Source organism: Megalops cyprinoides, chromosome 1 (genome assembly GCF_013368585.1).
Source record: "Megalops cyprinoides isolate fMegCyp1 chromosome 1, fMegCyp1.pri, whole genome shotgun sequence".
In the NCBI taxonomy this organism is placed as follows: Eukaryota; Metazoa; Chordata; class Actinopteri; order Elopiformes; family Megalopidae; genus Megalops; species Megalops cyprinoides.
The window spans coordinates 371,178-388,182 of record NC_050583.1 but is presented as its reverse complement, the minus strand read 5'-3'; the positions used below and the strand labels follow the sequence as shown (position 1 = coordinate 388,182).

The window sequence follows — 17,005 nt, the reverse complement described above, 5'->3', positions numbered from 1 at the left end:
ATGTACACAAGTTCGTAAAACAAGCACATGTAAATATTGTACATATTTGTATCCAAGTGTTATGTGTATGCTGTTTCAGCCTTGTGCCTTGGCACCGAGGCTACTCTCGGAGTGGGACTGCGTAGGAATGTGACTGTGCTCCTTGCAGCCTTTTTACAAAACTTGCACTGTGTGCAGAGGACAAAGCTGCAATACAGCCAAGCCGTGCTGAGGGGAGACTTTCTCTTTAAGAGAGGGTCCCGATCGGTAGCGAACAGGAATCGCAGCACAGATACTACCGGGTCACTGGAGCTGCCAGCGGTTCTGTGCAGAGGGCACGGCTTGCAGTGCGAGCAGCGATATCAGATCTCATTGGTGTGGCAGTCCGATTGACTGACAGGGCGCAGTCGGGCTCTACGTTACAAACTACCCCGTCCTTACTCGAAATTGCACGCTTGCACTGGTGTAAACAAGTCCAAATACAGTGGGCCTCCACAAGGGAGATGGGACATTGTAGCTAGCTTAACTAGCTACTGGTTTAACAGTGTGTCCATCAATGCAAAGATAAGCGCTACACACAAAAAAGGTAAAATATCTGTCGAAGGGCAAATGTTCGCTATATGCGTAGAAGACGTCGGTAGTTAACCCTGCAACAAACGAATCATGCAATCAAGACTTAAGCGTAAAGCTGAGCTGTATTTTGTACCACGTCGGTTCATTTTTAAAGGTTCGATTTAGAAAATACAGAACATTTACGAAAATACAAACTATCTCAGTAAGCATAATCACTCGGGCGATTAATAATTGCAAATCTGGCGTGCTTCTATCCAACTTTAGGCGGACTTTTGAACATCTTATCGCCTGTGTCTTGAGAGATTAATTGAAGGCACGCACACGCAGCAGACGTTGCTACCGGGTTAGCCAATAATGAGTTTATTGCCAGGGATCGTACGTTTTCTAAGGACAGAAAGCTCGTTGATTTCTACGCGGTTTAGATGCTTTTCTCTCAAATCGACCGTCAACGTGCCTGCAAAAATGCCCTCCGCTGCAAACAAGCGCCTGCGCGTTCTGGTGGACATGGACGGAGTGATCGCGGATTTTGAAGGAGGCTTTTTGAAGAAATACCGAGCCAAGTACCCCGACGATCCTTACATTAGCCTGGAGGACAGAAGAGGATTCTGGGTCTCGACTCAGTACGGACAACTTAGAAGTGATCTTTGCGTGAGTGTGCCGGAAATGAGACGTCTAACTAGTTATATTTGGGTTTCACAGTAGTGTCGATGACAGGCGAAGTTCCGATTGAATGTCATGAGTCATACTAAGTAGCTGTGTTAAAGATGTCATCGAAAAATCTGATTTAATTAGCTGTGTAGCTAAGTAACTTAGTGGCTTGGTGACAGAACATAGTTCATCTAGATAGGAATGTGAGTCGCTTCGGTTCCTTATGTGTCTGTGCGAGCATGACCCACAGAGAGTGTCTCTGCAGCTATCAAAGCATGGCGTTGTGCGGGCGAGGCGCTTGCTGCTACATCCATCTTTAGCTCGGCGAACCAGGTGTTGCCACGAAGTCGTCCAGAACTCATTTTATGTAAACTACTTTCGCTCGGATAGATACGGGCGTCTGTTAAACTAACCATTGAAATCTATACGTATATACGTATTGGCATACTGTCATTGTGGCGTAATTAGTGAAACACATTGAATATTCGCCCATGTGTTAAGGCGAGGTAGATTTGGGAAGAGATGCTTTTAAATCCTTAACTATTTGTAGGCCTATATATTTAAGGGTTAACTAGACTTTGTGCAGTGGGTGATCTTTTTTTTGTGTTGATGGGCTATATCTGTATTATACATTTATGTCATTACTGTAATAAGATTATATTAACTGTGTAGGAGAAGGCGATCAGCATATGGGAATCGGAGAACTTCTTTATAGAGTTGGATCCCGTGGCGGGAGGAGTGGAAGCCGTGAAGCAGATGTCTAAGATGGAAAAGTAAGTTTTAAACTTTGTTGTACAGAGCGAATAGCCGTAGAGAACTGCATTCAAATCCTACCGCAATGTTCTTTATTAAAATGTTCACATTTTAACAGATGCTTCCACGACGTCTTTTGAGGGTTTGAATGAATGAATTATGTTGTGTAGTAATTCAGAAAAATGTAACACTTGCTTGAACATGTGGAGTTCGAAGCGCAATGCGGTCAGATAGTCAGCTGCTGATATGAGCTAATACGAGATATTTGAGTGAACGGCCCTCGTAATCAGCTTTTTTTCAGTCATAACAACATCCCTGCGCGATGCGATCGAAACCGCTCTGAAAACCGTATGTAGTTCAGATCGAGACTGCCATGTTTCTGATACGCTGTGTTGCCTGCTCAGTACGCATGCGTATTCATGTTGGCCGTTTACACCAGTGTGTCGGGCATGTCTTTGTACGCTTAACACGCTGCTGGTCCGCATATTTCATATTTACCAGGAAATAAAAACATTACTTCTTAATAAATCACTTTTAAAAACAATGTGTTCATACGTATTATAACGCATTATAGAGAACTGCATGGGCAAGTGAACAGTTACACACGCGCCGAATGCAAACGCGAAGGAGGCAGTGAGCAGTATGCGGTCAGCAGTATGCGGTCATGTACACAGCCACCTCAGCGAAAGAGTGCGGGGAAGAAGAGACACTGACTCCGCTGCATCCTGACGAGATCTGAGAACGAGTGGCCGTAGAGAGGAGTAGCTATCGGGAGTCATGCAGTAGTTTACATTTTTGCAGATTTTTTCAGTGTTCTGTGCACCTGTTTTTCAAACGGAATTCTTCCCAGTTCCCCCTGATATCTGTCAAACACGTCAAGCTATTTACTTACACGTTTTATATTTCTCCTGTCTGTAAAAGGTCGATCTTAAACAGGAAAACACATTAGCCTCACAAATACAAGCACTTATACTACCTCTCTCCCTCAGTCATGCCTCCCAACGCTGACCCCTGCAGAGTGCTTGAAATGAAGCTATGAATGGATGAGGGGAAATCGGGGAACGCGGGCGTGCGATTGCTGAAATGAAGCTATGAATGGATGAGGGGAAATCGGGGAACGCGGGCATGCGATTGCTGAAATGAAGCTATGAATGGATGGCGGGAAATCAGGGAATGGAGGCGTGTAATTTCTGTCCCTCTTTTTCCCCAGCACAGATGTCTTCATTTGCACCAGCCCAATAAAGCACTACAGGCACTGCCCGTATGAGAAGGTGAGTGCAGGGTTCTGTGCAGCGATTCGGAGTCAGAGAGCAGAGAGCCCTGCTCTAACACTGCTCCCCCCTCTCTGCTCAGTACGCCTGGATAGAGAAGCACCTGGGTCATGAGTTCCTGGAGCAGATTATACTCACCAGAGACAAGACTGTGGTGACTGGTGACATCCTTATAGACGACAAGCCAGACATCCTCGGTGAGTGTGTGTGTGTTAGGCGAGTGTGGGGGTTGTTTGTGTGAAGGGGGTGTGGGTAACACTGGTAAGGAGCAGTGCTCATGACCAAAAGGTTGCAAGTTCTTCCCTTCTGGGACACTGCTGCTGTACCCTTGGGCAAGGTACTTAACCAAGAATTGCCTTAGTAAATATCCAGCTGTGTAAATAGACATGTCATTGTAAAGAAAATGTAATTGTATATATAATATGTAATTGTAACATATGTAAATTGCTCTGTCTAAGAACATGTGCTAAATGACACTAATTTACTGTAATGTAATATGCGTGTGTGTGCATGCGTGCGTGTGTATGTGCTCGTGTGTGCGTGTGTGTGTGCGCATGCGTGCGTAAAGTAACCCCGGCTGCCGGTGTGAGCTGCTGCCCCCTGCAGTCTCTCTCCTCTGTCTTCACTGATATACAGCTCTCCACCTGGCAGCCAGGCCAGATCCAGGCTGATGATGCTTGGAAGATCACAGACAGTGATGGAACTTTTCATTGCAGGTGCTGAATCCAGCCCCACCTGGGAGCACGTCCTGTTCACAGCCTGCCACAACAAGCACCTGCCCCCCTGCCCCTCCCGCAGGCGCCTGCTCTCCTGGGACGATGACTGGAGGGGCATCCTGGAGAGCAAGAGGCACTGATGACCCCCAACCCCCCCCCGCCCCCCCACAACCCCCCTGCCCCCCAACCCCAGTGCCCGGACATCAGGGAACACCAGCGCTGGATCTCCATCCAAACCTTACTCCATCTGCTGAAAACAACCCTGCTGCAACAATGTCTGCCCTTTCACTGGGGTTCCGGCCCTAACCCCAGAACGCCACATTCTGCGGTTCTCCCCACTGAAAACCCTGGCACAGGGGGGAACACTCCGTCCCAGAAGCGGCTGCTCCTAGTGCAGGGTTTCCAGTTACCGCTGTGTGCTGCGGGAGGGCATGTGTTAAATATTATGTCAGCTGGTAAATACTGTGACACCTCTCTCAAAGGCACTGAAACAATAGCTCTGTGCCTGTGTGTAAATCCAGGGCTTCAGCGGTCCGCAGGTTCAGGGTTCGTAGTGCTGCGGTCCTCGGGTCGAGTGAAAACAGCCTGCTCTCCCTGGTGCTTCTAGCACAGAGTCTGTAGGTTTCGTGGGTTTGTTGGGTTTGTTTTGGGGGACAGGTTGGATGGATGAGCGGGTCTCCAGACTCTCTCCAGACTCTGTGCTGTGGAGAGTCAGCCCTGCCTCACGGTCTCTCTCTAGAGCAGCGTGTGCACTCCACACACCTGCAATTTTTTTTTTTTTTTCCATAAATTCTTCCATTACAGCTAATCATTTTAATTTTGTATTAGAAATCATATGTGTTGGATTTAAGCGTAAACATTATTATCAAACTTGTTTTCCTCAAATTTCAGATTGTAATGAATATCAGATTAGGTCTGTCTTTGGTTCTGAAGAAGTGTGCCAGTGGCTGTTTTCTCCGTCTCTTCAGAGATGTAGTTCTCAGAGCCCCACATTATTTTCATTGACACTTTGCCTGGTTCATCAGCTCCCACCATCTTAAGCTTGTCTTCATAGCTCTCTCTGTCCCTCGGATTCCTGCCCAGCTTTGGCTCCACTTTCCTCTGCAGGTAGGAGCCTTTCACTGCAGCTGCACACCACCGCCTGCCACCTCTCACCACTTAGTGTTAGCAATTTTCAACTGTCCGTGAAAATAGTGAGTTACGGTTTTACAGCTGATATTTTAGAGGAAAATCCCATCTCGTATTCAGGCCTGTATGGTGGGTGAGTAATTAACTCCCACCTTATACTGGGGCCTGTATGGTAGGTGAATGACTGAGTCCTGTGTAAAGAATCTCCCGCTACATTACGGTTTTTCAGGGTTTTTTCGTAGGTGTGAAATACACCGACTCGGCTGCCGTTATTGTCCTCTACCTCAGTGTGTGGTGTAGCAGAGGGATCAGAACAGCACACTCAAAAGGGACAAAGAACCGTGCTTCAGAGTCAGCCCAGCCACTGTCACCAAACCTGCTGAATCGCACAATGGACACCTGCATATACGACACAACCACTGTCACTCACACGGCGTCTGCTTAGCAGATGCTTTATTCAGAGCAGTTTACCATGTACTTTTTACGTTGTCGATTTATATAGCTGGATATTTACTGAGGCAGTTCAGGTTAGGTACCTTGGCCAAAGGTACAGCTGCATCCTTTTGGTTGAGCGCTGCTCCTCACCACTATGCCACACTGACGCTGCGCATGTGAACGCTGTTAGCACAGCTGCGGGGTTTGTCTGCAGCCGATTGGCCGCGGGGGGGTTTGTCTGCAGCCGATTGGCCGCGGGGGGGTTTGTCTGTAGCCGATTGGCCGCGGGGGGTTTGTTTGCAGCCGATTGGCCGGGGGGGGGAACATGGGCTCCAGCTCCACTCTGCTCCCATCCTGCTGCTCTGGAACACTGTTGTGCCAATGTACTTGGGAAGAAAAGAACATGTAAAAATGTAACCTAAACCCTGTATTGTTAGTTTTTCTAACTTTTTATTGGTTAATGGTTGGTTTTAACGTTTTGTGTTTGTTTTTTTTTTTACATTATGCAAATAGCAAAATGTGTGCTTCTGTGGCAGTGCAGAGCTTTTTGTAAAACCCCAGACCAGGAGTACAGTCCAGCGTGTAATGCCAAGTGTCTCTCTCACACACTTATACATTCACACAAAATCACACATATGAACAGACACACACATACACACACACAAACGGACACACACACACACACAGACACACATATATACACACACACAGACACACACACAAACGGACACACACACGTTCCAGCTGCCTGTGATACTCTGTGTGCTTCAGCTAAAGCCTGTCAGCTTCACTCTGTGTTCATAGTGTTACACATTCCAGGAAGTACTCTGCAGAGATATGCATTTACAAACACAGGAGCTCTATAAATAACGCACATATTTCTGTTTTCTAATGTTAAATAGGCACTGTAAGGAGTTCATGTTTGCATGTCAGAACATTATAAAATTACAATAATTAAATGTGCATGAAATAACCTTCATGGAAGTGACAGACACTGATGATTTTCATACCGTAAATGCGGTTACATTTACATTTGAATCATCCACCTATTTGTCACATAGACGCACGCGCACCGCACACACACTCACACACACGCACAGTTTGGTCACACAGTGCCCTGTCTCCCCTCCTCTGTGAGATTTTAATGTGGAATGTCTATGGGAGTTGTTAATGTGAAAGGAGTGATTGTGTTTGTGAAGATGTATTTTTAAACTTGCTGTGCATTTCAGTGTGGGGGCACATTTCAGTGTGACTCGCCTTGCTTACCAGCTGTATCAGGCCTGTCAACACATGGTGATAACTGTGCTCTAAACTGAGATAATGTACGCACAAAGGCCGACCAGTCAAAAGAAGACTCTGTTACTGCCCTCTGAATGGGCGTCCGTAGTTCTTTTATGGTAGCTGATATTACTGCATTGCCTTTGTATGGCAGTATCATGATATTTTTGGCAGGGTCTATGGGGTGACCTCAGGGTTCGCTGGAGCCGGGCGGTGATGGGGGAGGGAGGGAGGGGGGGCATTGCCCTCCTCCTGCTGTGCATATTTATCTCAGTTCGGGGTGCTGTTGTGACTGGGTGCATGTGATGCAGGGTAATTCACTGTTCCTGCAGTTTGAAATGACGTCATTGTGAAGCACATACTCGTTGCTCTTTCTGCACAGATGGGGCCACTGTCTTTGTGTGTAAGCACTGTTTTAAGGGCGTGTTTACACTATTTAAACAGGGGTGACTATCACACCTGTCCACACCATCACTCAAGCACCGTTCAAATCCTGTCCCTCGTCAAGGAATGTCTTCATTTTTGGTGCTTAACATACTGTAATAGAACATATCTATGTATGTATATTGAATAAAAGAACTACCAGTTCAAAAAAATTTAATAAAGAATGCTACAGTTAAACATGTTTCTGTCAGTCACCTTTTTTTTATAATTAACACACAGATTGGGAACCAGGGTCAGAAGCTCTAACCAGGTGCGAGAGTTCCATTATGCTGTTCGTCGTTTCAGAGAAAGTACCCATGGATCACTGTTGAGTTTTTATACTGCACTTCTCTAGTTGTCCGAATCCTGAGTCACAACAGCGCCCGTTTTGTCAGACAGTGCCATGGGTTATTTATGGAATGTCCTGTTCTTCTGAAACGGTCAGATTGCTTTTCACCGAGTTCAGTTTCTCATACATATTGTTCTGCCATCATACAAAAGGTCTTCATTAATGGAATACCAACAATCTTTTTGGTTTGAAAGGAGTAATTTCTCTTTGTTTTCTCTTTGTTTTCTTTTGGGAAAGTAGGTCATTCTCAATTTCATTTTACAAAGAAACTCAGTAAGTTAGCCTTGTGAAATGGTTTGTCTGTGTTAGAGCAGAAGATGGCCCCTTTGGTAGAAGCCTTTTGGGATGGTTACTGCAGTCATGGTTACCCAGAGACTCCAAGATCCAGTGCTGCCCCTACTGCATGTGATCTTTGGCTCTGAGATCACCTGTGACGTTTCTTCTGTACTAAAAAGAAACTGGAGCTGAAGTCAGTGCCGCTGGGATGTTTAGTCTCTGTGGTTGAACAGCCTCCTGTAGTCGGGTGTGCTTCATGCTGTCAGAGTGGCCCTGATGGAGTTCCTTTTCACCTTGCATTCTCCCATTTGTAGACTGTTTTCTTGGTCATCCTCAATGTCAATTGCCTAATTCTTTATTTTTGTTGTAGTTATTCTTTATATTTTTAATTGATTGTTGGGTTCATCCTTCAGTTCCAAGTTTTTCCTGCATTGTGTCCTTGTGCTTCTTTCTCTGGGCCTCTATGGAGACTCACTTGATAACCAACAACGCAGGGCTGAGTGAGCTTTTATTCGGGATTCATCCACAATTCCTCCCATCGTTGGACAGAAAACGCTCATGATATCATGCCTCAGGGAGAGATACGAAGCTAAAACGCAGTGTACGGCTGAAGGGAGCTGCAGTATTAAAGGGAACTCTAATCAGAAGTGGTCTTTTTCCTGCAAGAGACTGAGAGGAGAATGCATGGGTGCAGGGGGAGAAAGTGTGTGGCCCCTGTGTGGCGTGGCCCCTGTGTGCTGCAGAGACAGCGTCAGCAGCACGTTCAGAGCAGTCTGCAGGACTGCTAGCATTGCATTGAAGCACAAAGCTATGCGTCTCATTGCTGATGCCTGCCAATGAGATCTTTTTAGTCAAGGTAATCCTTTACAGAAAGAGATTTAAAGATACTGAATAAATATTGTATATTTTTCTGGAGATTTGCAAGATTTAAAATGTTCAGATAGGTTTGGGTTTGATAAAGCCTGACCTTCAAGAAGGCTAGTTTTTCAAATATATATTTTTGAAAATACAGGTTTTTTTTTTTTTTTTTTTACAAAATTTGAACCAGTTTAAATGAGACATACTGTCACAAGAGCTGGGGATGCAGTTTACTATTGCAAAGTTTCCGGCAGGGGGCGCTGTAACCCCATACTTTAGGACCCGATCCGGTAGGACGCGCTGTTTCTCGATGGTTCAGTACATGACCCAGCGGGGGGCGCTGTTTCTCCAGGGTGAAATATCTTATTTTAGAGAACCTACATTTTTTCTCACTTTTCAGTGCAGTGAAATTATAAACAAAAAGCAACCAACTGTAATCTGACCATGCAAGCACACTAGCTATACAATACTGATCTGTAGTTTCCCAGTGGGATTACAGATCTCAAACAGGATCAGATGAATGGGATGGAATCAGAAACACTGTGTGTTTTACGTTATCTTCTTTACCCTGATAATGTAATTCTTTTGTTTTTTAATTATTTTTCATTTTCTCACTGAAATCAGAGGTAAGTCCACTTCTTCGGCATGAAACCATCCACTCAAACCTGTTACTGCAGTTACTAACACAGATCTACTGAGTTCCTCAAAACCTTTATCCAAACAAACTCCAAAGTGAAATCACCAAAGTGAATTTGATGTTGTCAGTGTTCATGTTGGAGACTGGTCTCCCCATTAAAACAGCATAAAACCAACAGACATCAACAACTCCTTCCAATTAGAATTCACCACCATGGGTTTTGTCTACTGTTCTGGTCAGAGGTTCAGCTTTTTGTGCTTATGTGGATGAGGGGCTGCCTCTCTGTGTGTGGTCACATCAACAGCAGGTGCCAAATTAAAGAAATAAAAAGTGTGTGTGTTCTGAGTTTTAACCCATTTCTAACATACTGCCTTAATGCAGACCTGCCTTCATCTCCAAACCTCTCCCCCCCAGCTCAATTTGAGCTGTCTATTATTCTTTTCATCAAGAATAGTGATGATAATATGAGAAGCAAACTGAGTTATGCGTAGTGTAGTGACTCTGGGCAGATGCGCCGTCTCTGTGTGAGTGCAGAGGGAAACGCTGTCTCTGTGTGAATGCGGAGGGAAACGCTGTCTCTGTGTGAGTGCAGAGGGAAACGCTGTCTCTGTGTGAGTGCAGAGGGAAACGCTGTCTCTGTGTGAGTGCAGAGGGAAACGCGTCTCTCTGTGAGTGCAGAGGGAAACGCTGTCTCTGAGTGAGTGAGAAACGCTGTCTCTGTGTGAGTGCAGAGGGAAACGCTGTCTCTGTGTGAGTGCAGAGGGAAATGCTTTCTCTGTGAGTGCAGAGGGAAACGCTGTCTCTGAGTGAGTGCGGAGGGAAACGCGTCTCTGTGTGAGTGCAGAGGGAAACGCTGTCTCTGAGTGAGTGCAGAGGGAAACGCGTCTCTGTGTGAGTGCAGAGGGAAACGCTGTCTCTGTGTGAGTGCGGAGGGAAACGCTGTCTCTGTGTGAGTGCGGAGGGAAACGCTGTCTCTGTGAGTGCAGAGGGAAACGCTGTCTCTGTGTGAGTGCAGAGGGAAACGCTTTCTCTGTGAGTGCAGAGGGAAACGCGTCTCTGTGTGAGTGCAGAGGGAAACGCTTTCTCTGTGTGAGCGCGGAGGGAAACGCCGTCTCTCTTTCCGACACAAAATCTCTATGGAAATGCAGCCTGGTCTAAATTTACAGTGCCATCTGATATTATTTTCCTGCCATGTTTTCATGCTGAATCAGTCAGGCTTATATACTTATTAATATTAATTACTGTGCATGTTAACATACCGCAGTGTCTGAATGTGCATCGCTGAACTGCCCCGACTCTCAGTCAGAAAAACAGTGCAGTGTAAGCCACTGTAAACTAAGGAAAATACTCTGCATAGGAGTCTGCCAGATAACAAACATAAGCATAAGAAGCTGTGGTGATCTGTGAATGTGCATATAGCAGTACTGCTATTAAGCAGAGTAATACAGAGGAGTGTATTATATTACAATGGGGGGGTTTATTCTACAGAGTTTATTACAGCAGGGGATTCGAACCCGTTAGCCTGCACTGCTGGCTTTTGCTTTGTCACAGTTTTCTCTCCTCACTGTGGTGGCATCTGCATGTGTGAACACAGGGAGAGTGTTTCGCTGGCTGGTGGCTGCAGAGGTGCATCAGAGAACAGGCTGGCGTGTGCTCGCATGTTACACTGTGGTGTGTCTGTGCCACAGCCAGGCAGTGTGGGGCTCAGAGAAACCGCTGGCGTCTCAGCAGGCAGAAACTGTTCCCGTTTGACTTCTGCTCCTCGCCTTGGAGGGCAGCATCTCCGCCCCACCGCTGTGCGTCAGAGTTCTGAGAATTTGCCTTGGGCTCGGAGAGAGATACACTGCCTGATTAAGGCCTGGCTGGGACAGTGAGTGGGACCCTAACTGCTGACTTCATCACAGGCAGGACCTTCTGTATTATATAAGGGTGGAACAGCCCTGCGGGGGGGGGGATGCAGGAGCTACAGGGGTGGGCCCCGCCCCAGGCCAGCTCTCCAGAAACACTCTGTACAGCTGCTGGAACCAGCAGGGAAAACAGTGGGAGAATATGGCCCTTGACCTGCTTCTGATTTATACTCTGATTGGTTCATGCTGGGGCTGAGAGGCAAAGATGTGCAGCAGTCCGTTTTCCCTGTTCCCTGGGGAGTAAATGCTCAGGGTAATTTAGAGATTATTATGAATTACTCCCCTAATTACAGCACACAGAAATCCCTGCCTGAGGAATGAGTGTATTAACTCCGGATGCAAATATTTCTGTAAACAGTGGATGCTGGAAGAGTCATGACCTCTTCCCCAGAATACATCTTTAGGGCAGTGAGCTCGTAGTTAAGATTCCTCAGAAATACCAAAGTCACAGGTTTTTTATGTGGTGATGCAGTTTCACATGTTTCTGCAGGATTGATGCATTACTTTCTCATCAATGTCAATCATTTTCCTCAGACACTACACTGAGCACGCCCACATGACCTTAGGTAACCCTTCAAGAGAAGTGTCCACAGGCAGACAGACCTCCGCACTTTCCCCCAGTCCTTCTGACAACACACTGTCTGCTGGTCAAGCTGAGCAGGAATTAATAACACTTTCTCTCACAAGGACCTCAATGATGCAGCTTCTGACTGCACTGCAACCCCGCGCACACTCACGCTCTCACACACCCCGCGCACACTCACGCTCTCACACACCCCGCGCACACTCATGCTCTCACACACCCCGTGCACACTCACGCTCTCACACACCCTTCACCATGACCTGCACTGCAACCCCGCGCACACTCACGCTCTCACACACCCTTCACCATGACCTGCACTGCAACCCCGCGCACACTCACGCTCTCACACACCCTGCGCACACTCACACTCTCACACACCCCGTGCACACTCACGCTCTCACACACCCCGCGCACACTCACGCTCTCACACACCCCGTGCACACTCACGCTCTCACACACCCCGTGCACACTCACGCTCTCACACACCCCGCGCACACTCACGCTCTCACACACCCCGTGCACACTCACGCTCTCACAGACCCCGTGCACACTCACGCTCTCACACACCCTTCACCATGACCTGCACTGCAACCCTGCGCACACTCACGCTCTCACACACCCCGCGCACACTCACGCTCTCACACACCCCGTGCACACTCACGCTCTCACACACCCCGCGCACACTCACGCTCTCACACACCCTTCACCATGACCTGCACTGCAACCCCGCGCACACTCACGCTCTCACACACCCTTCACCATGACCTGCACTGCAACCCCGTGCACACTCACGCTCTCACACACCCCTCACCATGACCTGCACTGCAACCCCGCGCACACTCACGCTCTCACACACCCCGCGCACACTCACGCTCTCACACACCCCGTGCACACTCACGCTCTCACACACCCTTCACCATGACCTGCACTGCAGCCCCGCGCACACTCACGCTCTCACACACCCCGTGCACACTCACGCTCTCACACACCCTTCACCATGACCTGCACTGCAACCCCGCGCACACTCACGCTCTCACACACCCCGCGCACACTCACGCTCTCACACACCCCGTGCACACTCACGCTCTCACACACCCTTCACCATGACCTGCACTGCAACCCCGCGCACACTCACGCTCTCACACACCCCGTGCACACTCACGCACTCACACACCCTTCACCATGACCTGCACTGCAACCCCGCGCACACTCACGCTCTCACACACCCCGTGCACACTCACGCTCTCACACACCCCGCGCACACTCACGCTCTCACACACCCCGTGCACACTCACGCTCTCACACACCCCGCGCACACTCACGCTCTCACACACCCCTCATCACGACCCAGCATCTCCTTGTCAAGCAGAAATGTTACAGTGTGCTTTGTGTGAGTGTCATGCATGATTTCACCTGTATGTGAAATATTATATAAATACATACACAGCATTTATATATTCTGTGTATATTATGTTTTCCTGACATTCGTTTTGTGCTGAAAAGTTATGATTCTCTTCTGCTTTGTTCTTCTGACTGGTGTAGCTCCTTTCAGGATAATGTCTGACTCTGTAAGGGTAATTAAAGTTAACTTTTCAAACATTTAATTCCTCATTCATTGAATGAATATTAAAGACACACACTCTCTCTCTCGCTTTCTTTCTCTGTCTCTCTCTCTCTCTCGCTCTCTCTCCCTCTCTCTCTCTTGCTCTCTCTCTCTGTCTCTCTCCCTCTCTCTCTCTCTCTCTCTTGCTCTCTCTCTCGTTCCCTCTCTCTCTCTCTCTTTCTCTCGCATACACACACACACACACACACACACACATCCTCCGTCCTTGCCCTTATCTATGGAATTCTATTATATCATATGATCACATTCCAGTTTCTGAAGGTAGTTAATTATTTCTTGAAAATGCTGCTACCAATTTAATTTCTATGAGATGCCAATATCTTTGTTGAAATGCTGAACACATTGTTAACCTAACTACATTCCAATGGCTATTGCCACATTGCTATGAAAGAACTGCATGCAGCTATTAGCAAACAACAGACTGCGCATCCGGAGGCTGCTTTTATCGTTGCGGGTGATTTTAATCACTCCAACTTGAAGGCAGTGCTGCCTATATTCTACCAGCATGTTTCCTGCCACACCAGAGGAAACAAAACTTTGGACCATGTTTACAGAAACATAGCTGGAGCATACAAAGCTACCCCCCTCCCCCACCTAGGACAGTCAGACCACCTTTCTTTGTTTCTCAGCCCCAAGTGCTCACCACTCATCCAACGTGTGAAGCCATCAGTGAGGACCATCGAAGTGTGGCCTTTATCCAGGGCCAACCTGAGGAGGGGCATCAAGAAGGCCAAGCACTGCTACAAGGTAAGGGTCGAGGAACACCTCACCAACTCCGACCCCCAACGTATGTGGCAGGGCATCCAGGCCATCAGTGACTACAAGCCCAGCAACGCCACCCTGACAACCACTGATGTCTCCTTCCTCAACGAGCTAAATGACTTCTATGCTTGCTTCAACCAGGAGACAGTTTCTAAGATCAGACTCCCTGCAGACCACCAGCCCCTCACACTCTCCACCACAGAAGTCTATGCAGCACTGAGCCGGATCAACGCACGCAAGGCTGCTGGATCTGACGGCATCCCTTGACGCATGCTCAGGACATGTACTGGACAGCTGGCTGGGGTTTTTACGGACATTTTCAAACTGTCCCTCAACCAGGCAGCTGTGCCTACATGCTTCAAGACCACCTCCATTGTGCTAGTGCCTAAACAGTCCACCCCAACGTGCCTGAATGACTACCGCCCTGTAGTGCTCACGCCCATAGTTACGAAGTGCTTCGAGCGACTGGTCCTGGCACACCTAAAGACCTGTCTCCCATCCACACTGGACCTCCACCAATTTGCCTACTGCAGGAATCGGAGCACAGAGGATGCTGTCTCCCCAGCATTGCACTCTGTCCTCATGCATCAGGAGAATAACAACTCATATGCAAGAATGCTGTTCGTGGACTTTAGCTCAGCATTCAACACCGTCAAGCTCTAGGCATGAATACATCTCTCTGCAACTGGATCTTGGACTTCCTGACCAATAGACCTCAGCATGTTAAGTCAGACAACACTTGCTCCTCCACCATCACACTGAACATCGGCGTACCACAGGGCTGTGTGCTGAGCCCGTTCCTCTACTCCCTCTTCACCCACGACTGCAGGCCTGTATATGGTTCCAACTCCATCATAAAGTTTGCAGATGACACCATGGTGATCAGCCTCATCAGTGACAATGATGAGACAGCCTACAGGGAGGAGGTAAAGCACCTGGCAGCATGGTGTGTTGACAATAACCTGCTCCTTAACACAAAAAGGAAAGGAGCTCATTGTGGACTTCAGGAGGAAGAAAGGAGGCACGCTTGACCCCATCCACATTAACTAATCCAAATTAGCTTCAAGTTCCTGGGGATCCACATTTCAGAGGACCTGTCCTGGACCACCAACATCTCCAGCCTGGTCAAGAAGGCTCACCAGCGCCTCTTCTTCTTGAGGACACTGAAGAAAAACCATCTCTCTTCAGCAATCCTGGTGAACTTTTATCGCTGCGCCATCGAGAGCATCTTGACCAGCAGTATCACAGTCTAGTATGGGAACTGCTCGGTTTCAGACCGCAAGGCTCTGCAGCGGGTGGTGAACACTGCCCAACGCATCACAGGGTCTCCGCTTCCGGCCATTGAGGATATACAGAGGATACGCTGTCTACGTCAAGCCTGAAGCATCATCAAGGACTCCTCCCACCCAGCTCATAAACTGTTTGTCCTCCTGCCTTCTGGGAGGCGCTTCAGGAGCCTCCAGTCCAAGACCAGCAGGTTCAGGAACAGCTTTTTCCCCACAGCTATCTCCTTACTGAATTCTGCTCCCCGCTGACTTCCCTACACTACTATGCACATCTCATTGTCCCTCACACCCTTATCCCCCTGGCCGGGACTGATTGTAATACATTTACCACCTGCACTACTAGAAGGTTATCTGCAATTACAGTAATACTATAACTGACACAGTTGCTTACTGTATCTTATACTGCACTATTCTTTGACCCATTCAGAGCTACTGCACATACCATCAGTCTATTTGTTATTTGTAATCTGTAATCCAGAGCCATTTAATATATCATACAACTGTAAATATCATAGGATATATTATATACACTGTATATATCACTGTATATATCTATCTGTAAATTTGTCCATAGCTACTGACCTCATAATGTATACATCCATCTGTACAAAAAATGTCCATAGCAGTGATCTCATACTGTACCTACATATAACTGTAATATATCCTCTGCACTTGCTGCTTACTGCACTTCTGGTTAGATGCTAACTGCATTTCGTTGCCTTGTACTTGTTACATGTGTAATGACAATAAAGTTGAATCTAATCTAATCTAAACATTGGCAAATAAAATACTACACAATGCGGACTCTTCTGCTGTTGTTTTCAAGATAAATGCCCTTTTAAACTCACTAACAATTTTCAGAATTTCTGTCATGTAAAGCAGCAAATGTTTGGCATACTTAATTATTTTGTGTTTTTATCTAGCAACGAAAGTTGCTTGCCAGCTAGTTAGCTTCCTAGTGTAGCATTTCATACGTGACATAGCATAAATTGAGTTGTTTTCACTAGTTACCATGGTAATGGGGAACTATAGGACAGTTCTGTTGTTCCGGGGCAGTGACCGTGTGCGTGTGATGTATGATGAAGTGCCATTAAAACGACGAGCCTCCAAAGATATCTCGTTTCAGTGTATGTTCTTAAGAGAGCCTTACCTCGGACGCTACACTAGCAAATTCAGCGTCAGACGCCAGATTGAATCATTCTATCCAACAGAGCTATCTGGTTTTCTCCGGCCTCACGGTTACAGACTAATGATAATATCTCCACCGATAACAAAATAGAAGGGTTAACTGTGATAATCTGAGTTTAATAACAGTCAAATTAAATCATGTTTCACTCTTCCAAATGCTGATACGACAGCACCCTGATTATGGCTATGTATTCTGGGTCAAAGCAAGTGAGATTTACTGGCTGGTTGACCAATCTCAAAGATTAACCATCTACTGACAACAAAAACGAGGCAACGAGAAGTTTCAACGACGGCCTCATATTTGTTTTTCAGCGAGTCACAGATCTCACAG

The 17,005-nt window shown here is 47.1% G+C and overlaps 1 protein-coding gene across 1 annotated transcript; it reads left to right on the top strand.

Moving 5' to 3' along the window:
• Nucleotides 1-246: 246 nt before the first annotated feature.
• On the top strand, nt 247-4,096 carry LOC118773366 (5'(3')-deoxyribonucleotidase, mitochondrial-like). The gene is made up of 5 exons (XM_036522279.1): nt 247-1,200; nt 1,873-1,973; nt 3,164-3,224; nt 3,307-3,421; nt 3,941-4,096. The coding sequence occupies exons 1-5, from the start codon at nt 907-909 to the stop codon at nt 4,078-4,080; spliced, it is 711 nt and encodes a 236-aa protein (XP_036378172.1). The 5' UTR covers nt 247-906; the 3' UTR covers nt 4,081-4,096.
• The last annotated feature ends 12,909 nt before the right edge of the window (nt 4,097-17,005 follow it).